The sequence below is a fragment of the Cupressus sempervirens genome, chromosome 6 (assembly GCF_028749045.1).
Source record: "Cupressus sempervirens isolate cs-2001-9-10 chromosome 6, ASM2874904v1, whole genome shotgun sequence".
NCBI lineage: Eukaryota > Viridiplantae > Streptophyta > Pinopsida > Cupressales > Cupressaceae > Cupressus > Cupressus sempervirens.
The window spans coordinates 413,808,793-413,819,261 of NC_143123.1; the positions used below are offsets into that span (position 1 = coordinate 413,808,793).

The following is a 10,469-nucleotide window of genomic DNA, read 5'->3' on the forward strand; positions in this document are numbered from 1 at the left end:
ATATCTATGGTGATGTTTAAGCAACAAAAGATCATAATTACCTAGTTAAGGAGGTATAAGGGCCTAACCTAAAGATTGTGAGTTCCAAAGTATTGTAAAATGTTGGAGCAATTGCCAATGTTATTGACTGACAAACCTGAGCAAAAGGCTGAGAAGAGCTGAGAAGAGAAGGAGAGTAATTGCTTGAAGGATTGCCAAGAGAATCAGAGATTGCAATGACAATGAGGACTAGTCAGTGAAATAGTGTATGTGAGTCAAATTTAGATCTATATATGCAAAGTGAGTTGTACTTGACAGATCAAAACCTGTTGTTGCTTTCTAACCATTGTAAATAGTATTTGATGTCTTTTAATCAAGGTTGACCTAACAATCATATGTAAATCCTTTAACAGGGTGACATTTTAATGGAATGTTCTAAAGTTCTCTAATAAGACCACTCCTAATAGAGTGATTAAATTGTTTAACAAGGTCACATTTAACAATGTGTTTTACAACCTTTAACATGGTTGGCTCCTAACAAAGCTCACTTCAGAAGAGTGAAAATTGGTGACATGTTACTGGTAGTTTTTTTCCAAATTGGGTTTCTACATTAAATCCTAGTGTCAAACTTGTGTGGACGTTATCTATGGTGTTTTACTGATCAATGTTTACATTCTACAAGTCTGTTGTATTTAGAATAGTGGACAACTAGTTGATGTTACTAAAGCTGATAGTAGAGACCGAGTTATGGAATGATAAGATCCGAAGTTGTTTAAGTGATTATTTGTTCAGTTGGTACATCCAGACCTTGGATAACTGATTCACCCCCCCTCCTCTCAGTTATTGTAAATATTTTAACATCAAGTCCTTTCTTGAAATAAAACATATGCTTATGGTGCCCATCATGCAAAATATCTCTCGACAATGGTGCATTGGATGTTATCATTTGCAGTGTGTTTCATTTTTCTAAGATGGATTAGATTCCATTACTTGCAGTAGTGTTTCCTTTCCTTGATCTAAGTTATATGCCATTATTTGCAACGATGTTTTATTTTTCTGATTTGGATTGGTGTCATAGGTTAAAGCTCAATTATTTACTTGTCTCTCTAATTGAACACCTTCCTCTATTGGTATCTCATTATATCTCTATCATCTTAATTTTATAACAACAACTTCTTATTTAAAAAAAATAGATACTTCGTTCTCACATTAGGATTGCATCTTCTTTCAACTCATTTCAAATTTCAAAATTAATATCCCCTTCCACATATCTTCAATTAATTGTAAAGATAGATTTAAGAATTTTAAAATGATTTAAGACAATTTGACACAATATTGTTCAAATTATGGCTAAGTTAAAACATGCATTAGAAATGATAGAAACTTTCATTTGAATTAACATTATTTAGTTGTCAAAAAATCAATATACAACACTTTTGTCAAATCATTGTTGTTGGACGAAGGATCATAGTCGAAAGATAAGATCTTGGCCAAGAACTATCTCTCATTATTGAAATCCAATTATAGATGGGGTAAATGAGAGAGGAGGGGGGAATGTCATAAATAGCTAGAGATATAGAGAGATAAAGACTAATAGAGAGTGTTAGAAAGAGACAGAGAGAGCTCGATAGAGCTAGAGAAATATGGCTAGGAAAAGATAAAGAGATGTAGCTAGAGTTAGATAGAGAGAGGTAAATAAAGTTCTAGATAGATACAATTGGGTAGAGGTAGACGCCCTTATTCACAAAGACTAATTCCATTTTTCTCTATTTATCCTTCTATTTAAATATTTTTTCATAATTGAACTTCAATATATCTTCGGACATACCTATTGCACACCAAGATGTGATTGCTAGTTAAATAATACACAAAATGATGACAATTCTAACCGCTACATGACCTTGCCATCAATGAACATTGAACATTCAATGCTACCACATCACTTTATATGCTACAACCTTAAAATTAATGCAAACAATTCCCCACAATTTTGTTAACTTCTATTACACTTTCACTCATTTATCAACATATTTAATAAAACTAGCAAATATTAGCCTCACACAAATGACACACCTACCATTAAAGTTAGTAAATTTGGGAAAAAAGAAAAACAAAAGCACAAGCTTCACACAATTGACACATCTACTTTTCATTTGGCTAAATGAGCCTCACACAATTGACACATCTACTTTTCATTTGGCTAAATGAGCCTCACACAAGTGACACATTTACCTTTTGAGGCTAAGGACAAATTGTGGCATGAAGCTAAGTGCATACCTTTCTTTCCCATTCATTGCCATGCTTCTTTTGCAGCATAATACACAAGATGGCATTTTAGTTATTAATTTTTATAGTTTTATAATTATTTTTAAAATAATATTATTTAAAGTTTAGAAAATATATTATAAATTAAAAACATTTCATCCTAATTTTGTATAAGAAACCATCCAAAATTCTTCCTTTTCATATGTCAAATCTTCTCAAAATTGAATTATAAACTACCTTTCCTAGGTTTGAGCTTTCTAAGAGAATAATTAAATTTTATAATGAAAATAAATAATTACAGCAATATGGGGATCAACTTCATCCGTTTCCAGAGATGCGTATGTGCAGGGGAATTAGGATATGCTCTCAAAAATATCATAATCAACGCAACATTGACTGTTGGGAAGAAGGGAGGAAAGTTCCCTGGTCAATAGTTTAAATCCAACGGGTTTCATCCAGATAAGAGCCAACTGCCAGGTAACATCGACGAGGAAATCGATTTGGAATGAATACGCGCATCGTGGGTCCACGTAAACAACTTGCAGTTTGAGGCTAAGGCCAGATGATCCAACTATTTATCATTATTATTGGCAAATCTAATCACTTTGACAAGACGTTTAGGATCCTTACGAGTTTTTCATGTACTGGCTTGAACCCTGAGCAATACAGATAATAGGAAATCTCGTAAGCGACTTTCCCCTTATCGATTTTTGTTTTTTAGCTTTTGTTTTTGTTTGAGTTTTTTTTTGGGTATTAATTGGGTTGATCCTTGAGCAATACAGATATATAGAAATTCTGTACGAAGGGGAAGGTATTAGATATTAGTAAAAGAACTTCTTGAGGGACAGTTTAGGTAATAAGCTTTTGGGTTTTTGATTTTCAATTCTGAATGTTTACAGGCACAGATTCATTGTGTGGTTAGAGTAACTGTACATGTGTTCTTTTCATTTGTATACAGTAATAAGAAAATGGGTCAGTTATGTTGCTGCTTACAAGTGGATCAGGCAACAGTGGCCATGACAGAGAGATTTGGGCGGTTTCAGGAAGTGCTCGAGCCAGGGTTGCACTGCGTGCCTTGGATTTTTGGGACCCAAGTCAGTGGTCATCTTTCCTTAAGAGTACAGCAGCTTGATGTCCGCTGTGAAACAAAGACCAAGGTATAATTTTAGGTTAGTAAAATTAGGATCGCAGTCAAACCCTAATCTTACCGAGATGTAGAAAAGATACAACTGTCTTTCAAATTGGTGGAGGATGATGTTTGTGTGAATCTTCCCCATACGATTGTTTGTATTTTGAGAGTAATTTGTTTCATAAATTGTTACAGGATAATGTTTTTGTGAATCTTCTACAGATGATTGTTTGTATTTTGAGAGCAATTTGTTTTATAAATTGTTTCAGGACAATGTTTTTGTGAATCTTATACAGAAGATTGTTTGTGTTTTGAGAGTAATTTGTTTTTAAAATTGTTGCAGGATAATGTTTTTTGTGAATCTTCTACAGAAGATTGTTTGTATTTTGAGAGCAATTTGTTTTATAAATTGTTGCAGGACAATGTTTTTGTGAATCTTCTACAGAAGATTGTTTGTGTTTTGAGAGTAATTTGTTTTTAAAATTGTTGCAGGATAATGTTTTTTGTGAATCTTCTACAGAAGATTGTTTGTATTTTGAGAGCAATTTGTTTTATAAATTGTTGCAGGACAATGTTTTGGTGAATTTTCTACAGAAGATTGTTTGTTTTTTAGAGTAATTTGTTTTTAAAAATGTTTCAGGACAACGTTTTTGTGACTGTGGTGGCCTCTGTTCAATACCGTGCCCTTTTGGAAAAGGCCAGTGAAGCTTTTTATAAGCTAAGTGATACAAGGGGACAAATTCAGGCTTATGTATTTGATGGTAAAGTTTGAGAATTGTTTTTGTAGACGAGTAGTTTGTGCAGATATGGTTCTCAAATAGCTTTAGTGATTCTGATAATGCTTAGTAAAAATAACAACAATGAATTGTTGTTTCTGGTATTCATGGTTAATTTTGTGAATTATAAGCTTTGCTATCCATATTCTTACTTTTCTCATTTTATGTAAAACCTGGACCACTTTTATTATCTGATTGTCTAAGACATTGAAGAAGAGAAACCCCTACGCATGAAGTTTAAAATTATGAAAGAGGATTTAGGCTAATTGTCTTGATCCTAATTTCTTTTACAGTTGTCCGCTCGGCTGTCCCAAAGATGAATTTGGATGATGCTTTTGAGCAAAAGAGTGAGATTGCCAAAGCTGTTGAAGATGAACTTGAGAAGGTTGGGAACTTCAAGACCATTTAATTTCATTAGTAGTTTATTTTGTCAACTATTTCCTGGAAATTATTTTATAAACATTTATTTCTTTAATATGTTAGTAATACTTATTTTGAAAGAAGCAAATATTAAAAGAAATTAGAATGCAGAGTGACTCAGTCTTGGTTTATTACGTCTACAGGCTATGTCAAACTATGGATATGAGATAGTGCAAACACTTATTGTGGATATAGAACCTGATGTGCTTGTGAAGAGAGCAATGAATGAAATAAATGCAGGTAAGTCAAATTTCTCTTTCATATTCTGTAGTACATGGCCTCTGATTTCAAAGTTTTGGAGATCGTTGACATCAATCTTAGAAGAGAGAGGTTTCTTCTAAAACCAGCCATTGTGTCTTTACCACCAGACTCCAGAGGCGTTGACTCAGTATCTTTGTTGGTATCTTTGGATTTATTTTGATAAGCAATGTCTTTTTTTGTCTTCACTCTTTTAACACAGCTAAACTAATCTCGGTCTTTATTGCTTTTGTAAGGTCGGACTATCATTCTGTTTTCCACACAAATCCTATTAGAGTCAACAATTTGAACATTACAGTCTATTTTTAGATGTCCTCAATCGTTAGATTGTTTTCTTTTAGGACGTCATTACAAGAGGAATTGCTAATAACAGTTTAAATTAATCTTGAAATCAATTCTAAAAGAACTTGGCTACTGTCTATCTCTAAAATACATGACCAATTGTTTCTTCACCTTTTAACATATAATTTTAGGAAAACCAATTCTTTATCCTCAACTTTGTTCATATTTTGTTTCTGTTTATCTAGCTAGGTAAATATTGTTTCTAGTTTATGATCATTCATTTCCTTGTTTTATATCAGCTGCAAGAATGAGAGTAGCAACAAATGAAAAAGCAGAGGCAGAGAAAATTTTACAAATCAAAAGAGCAGAAGGAGAAGCAGAATCAAAATATCTATCAGGACTTGGCATTGCTCGGCAAAGGCAAGCAATTGTGGATGGGCTGAGAGAGAGTGTACTTGCTTTTTCAGGGAATGTGCCTGGCACAAGTGCAAAGGATGTGATGGACATGGTGTTGGTGACACAGTATTTTGACACAATGAAAGAGATTGGAGCACATTCAAAGTCATCAGCAGTCTTTATACCCCATGGACCTGGTGCTGTTCGTGATGTTGCTCAGCAGATCAGAGATGGATTGCTTCAGGGGTCACTTTCTCACGAGTAACCGACCTCTTCTGCTGTCAATAAAATGAAAAGATCCATGATAACCAAGTTTGTTGACAGGGCAATATTGTGTTGAGGATTTTAAAAGCATGGCTCCGAGCTTTCCTTATTTTCAATGTTAATATTTTGTTTTGTGCCTTCTACAGTTGTTCATTTTATGTCCATAGACATATCCTGTTTTATAGATTATATTGGTACTTTATCTTGTATCATGAAACGCTGATTTTAGAAAATTCGTATATTACTTGTGATTTTGCATCCATTATATTTGGAGGGTATGAATATTTTGATTGTATTGTGAAATATTTGAAGAAATAAAGGCGTAAAGTCTTAACCTCAATTCTTGATGGCTTGATGATGACTTTTAGAGTCTTCAATATTATTTTGGTTTTTGTGATATTTGACATGCATCAATATAATAATGTGATGATGTCATATGCCTTCAGACGTCTGTGTGTAAGGTACTTGTTAAGAGATTGTGTAGGTTGTAAAGGGAATATAAATTCTTTTCACATAGACATGAATGCATTAAGTTTGATTTCACTGTGGAGATACATTTAGGCACGATTCAAGTCTATGTACTATATACTGGCAGAATTTTTATTTCTAATGAAGAGTAAGATCTATGGGTGGTGGTTTCACCTTTTCCATTCTGGGTGACTGATTTGTTGTTGGATTGACTTTTGTGCTTATAAGGGGACATTATAGATACTTGCAAAAAGCTGCCATTTGGAAGGTAGAGATTGACTTGCTATTCTATCAATTTTGGATATTGTCAACTTAGAATGATAATGAATGTGTTTTCTATATTACTATATTATTTTTAAATTTATATATACATGTTTATTCATGAATGTGTGTACACGTGCATCTTGTGCAACCATAGTGAGTTGAATAGGCAAACATTGCTTCTGACCGTTGTTCATGAGTCATCAATAAACTGGAAAGTGTTGGATTACCAAATTCGCTTGGCATGCTTGCTATTGGTTGGCTTATGTGCATTTCAATTTGACCGTTTAAAGATTAAATCTCATTTATGAATATTGAATAATATATGTGATTTCAGTATTGCATATTTTATTAGCTTAATTTCTCTTCTTTAAACTGGAATTGTCTAGGGATTATATGATCAGGCTTATTTTAAGATGCTTACTGTAGCTTTATATTCAGCTTTTAATTTATATATTCTCAGTTTTCTATGATTATAGACGGACAAAATTTGATTGTATGTTGGCAAGCTATTTGCAATTATACATTGAAGTAAATAAAATGGATTAAATAAAGCTTTCATGGTCTTCGAGATAATAAATTACCTTGTACCACACATTTTTGTATTGAATTTAAGCTAGTAAAGAGAAATATTACAAACAACAGAAACGTCTAGCTGCCAATAAGATCAGAGAAACGAGAGATTGAAATTCAAATTTGCATTAGACAGCAACGAGTGGCTACCAAACCAAAATTCTAGATTGAAACGACAATACAAATAAGAGTAGCTAAAAAGTGAACTTTCGTCCACTGGCCACTCAGTATCCGATCCAGCATTGTTGCCAATAGTTTTAAAATGACCACAACATTGCAGAAGTAATGATATGTTGTGACAGGTGCTGCAGAGGGATGACAGATTGCCGCCCTTATGGTTTCCGCAAGAGTCTTAATTTAGTCATGCAATCCTGTTTCTCAACCTCATTTCAGTAGTTGTTATTTCATAAATTTGGGAAAAATAGTCATCTGAATAGAGGGGCTAAAATAGTTGTATAACTGCATTTCAACTTCATGAGGATAAATAACTGAAAACAACAACATTGAAATAGAAATTCCAAACGAATTTAACAATAACTTGTCCACAGTAATCAGAGACAACATAATGAGACACAGACCCAGTAAGTGCAAATAGATGTTGGGAAGAGAGACAATGATGGCTTGCCAAATCCTTATTAAGTGGGCACAATACCAGTAAGCGTGCTTGATAATTTTTTGGCTTGTAACTCAAGGGGCAAGTGGATGGGTTTTGGAAAAACTTATTGTGGTTACCAATGGGCTATTTGACATTAAATTGTTCGAGGAGTCTAAGCAGTCCAAGCTATATGTTGGGATGATGCATCAAACTTTGGATAGGAAAATGATCCAATATCTGTTCAGGCTAACTTTGTGTATCTGTATGTTGAAATTTGCTGTTTTTTTTGGTGAGCCTCTCTAAGGTGAGTGAAGAGCTTAAAGCTAACCTTTCGGCTTTCCCGCGTTTGGAGCTCTCTGTAGAACTTGTAGAGTGCGAGGTGGTTTAAAAGTGTCATTTTAAAACATTCGCCTAAAAGCTGCCAAACCCCCCAAGAGCCGCTCACCCTAAAATTGTACTTTTTGCACTAGTGGACCAATCACTGACCAAGAAAACTAAAAAATGATCAACTATTAGTACATGTGTGATTGGCTATTAGTACATGTGTGATCATTTTTGGGGCTTTTGATGAGCAGTAATTGAGGGGGAAAGGTAGCATTAATTGGGGGGTTGGACGTCGCGGCAATGCGTACGTGGACAGCAAATGACTTGTTTCCCCTAGTACATGTGTGATCGGCTATTAGTACACATGCTATCATTTTTTAGAGCTTCTTATGAGCAATAATTACGAGTTTTGACATGACAGCAATGTGTTTCCCCTACCACAATTGCAAGCTTAGTTTTTGCCATTTAGAACAAAGAGAGTTTCCACCACTATTTGCCAAGTCAAAGGGAGATGGAGAGTAATGAAATTGATTAACGGAGATGAAATGAATGTTTCAAGCTTGGGGTTAATGATATTAAGAAAGTTTCCACCACTAAATTTGCCAATAAGTCAAGGGGAGATGGGGAGCAATGAAATAGATTAATGGAGATAAAATGAGTGTTTTGAGCTAGGGGTTAGTGATAATCCTTAATAAAGTTGCACTGGCGGGAAATATAAACTTTAGAGTAAGAGGAAACTAATTAAAATTGGTATTCATGTTTAAGGTGGTTCCAAGATTTCCATTGCAGCTCAGGTGAGTTCTATAAACACAACTTCTATAAATGTTTCTTGAACAGGCATTTGTTCAGCAAACTCATTAAAAGTCTTAAAAAGAGTTCGCACAGCTGGATCAGCCTATTTCATCGGATGGAATCGCTCATACCAAGTACACACAAGGAATCGCTCGTACCAGCTCGAGTGTCGAAACACCATTTGCTAGACCTTCATATATTATTGAAAGGTGCAAAACAAGTCTTGGAGAAATGAGCAAGAAGAATATTATCTATCCATAGTATGTCCTTCCAAGGGTTACATACGATGGATGATTGGGTTCTGTAACAAATTACCAAAGTGCTTAAAACAAGCCTCGCCTTCCAAGATGCAAATATGTAATATCCCAAAGAAATATATTTGATTGTTATCTAACACTGCAAGATATAACAAATTCAATAAGAAACACACTGCAAACTACTCAGATTATTCAAATTCGCACCAAAGTTGGAAAACCCTAATAATCATGTTCCTCAAATTTGCACAGATTTGAAAACACATGTGAATAGAAACATTATAATTCCACAACACAAAATTACGAAAACTCTAAATCCAGACTATAACCACTCCAAACAAACCCTTCATAACATAAAACTAGAAAATGTGAATAATTTACTCTCAAAGCAGACTCGCAAGATACTCATAATGTAAACTAGACAATGTGAATGCTTTATTCCCGCCGCGACTCTGAAGGAGAAACCAAAGGGTTTTGTCGTGCAACCCATACAATCAATGGGTTTATTATGTGAGGGGACCTTTATTTTTGTCTTCCATACAATCAATGGGTTTATGTGAGGAGACCTTTTTTTTTGGAAGATGATGCAATCCAATTCACGTCATTTGATTCACTATTAATAGGAAAGAAAAATAACAAATACAAGAAACTAGATTTGATGGCTTCTTTATAACCACCTTACAATAAAAAATAAGAAATCTTATATCCTCTCTAAAAATTCTTCAAAATTTAATTTTCTAAAACTTTAAATTTTCTGATTTTCTTTTAGAATATCCCAAGAAATTACTTAAATTTCACAAAATCAATACATTCTTGAAAAGCCACTAAACCTAGTCATTGTTTTTTGGTTGAAAAGAATGTTGTACAAGATTTAATCCTTGAACTCGTCACTTGTCTATATCTAATCCTTCCCATTGTACAAATATCTATTATATTGATTGTCTAATAAGATTTAACTTGTAATTTCATTGTTATATAAATTTTAAATGAATATATATAGTAGGTAATTTATTAAGACTACACATTTACGTTTATATACATAATCTATTATCTTTAGTTGATGTTAAAATGAGGAGATTAGACAGGTCCATGTGTTGGCAGTGGATTAACCTCCCTCGTAGGGTTGGCAGCATGGCTTAACCAACTCCTATGGTTTTATAAGACTATTCGTTGTATTGGGCATTGACAGGTCAATCATTTGGTGCAACAGGAACCTTGACTATTCTAACAAGTTGTATCCAAGCTTGATCACAAGTTCAAATTCACACAAGCCACAACAAGTGACACTAGGAGGAGGACTGTCTGTAGCACGCCAATGTCGTGGGGTTTGCGACATGGCTTAACTGTCTCTTGTGGTTCTATAGGACTATTGGTTGTATCAAACATTCATAGGTCAATCTTTTAGTACAACGACAACTCTCACCATTATAATA

General features: G+C 34.0%; 1 protein-coding gene across 4 annotated transcripts; it reads left to right on the forward strand.

Moving 5' to 3' along the window:
• The first annotated feature begins 2,846 nt into the window (after positions 1-2,846).
• Positions 2,847-6,109, forward strand: LOC149552821 (hypersensitive-induced reaction 1 protein-like). Of its 4 annotated transcripts, XM_089788353.1 has the most exons (7): positions 2,847-2,928; positions 3,027-3,097; positions 3,203-3,401; positions 4,014-4,134; positions 4,443-4,534; positions 4,713-4,809; positions 5,409-6,109. In XM_089788353.1, the coding sequence occupies exons 3-7, from the start codon at positions 3,213-3,215 to the stop codon at positions 5,768-5,770; spliced, it is 861 nt and encodes a 286-aa protein (XP_089644479.1). In that variant the 5' UTR covers positions 2,847-2,928; positions 3,027-3,097; positions 3,203-3,212; the 3' UTR covers positions 5,771-6,109. The 4 variants fall into 4 exon arrangements, with proteins under 4 accessions (XP_089644479.1, XP_089644481.1, XP_089644480.1 ...); XM_089788355.1 differs by lacking the exon at positions 3,027-3,097 and having other exon boundaries at positions 3,144-3,401; XM_089788354.1 differs by lacking the exon at positions 3,027-3,097.
• Positions 6,110-10,469: the final 4,360 nt, after the last annotated feature.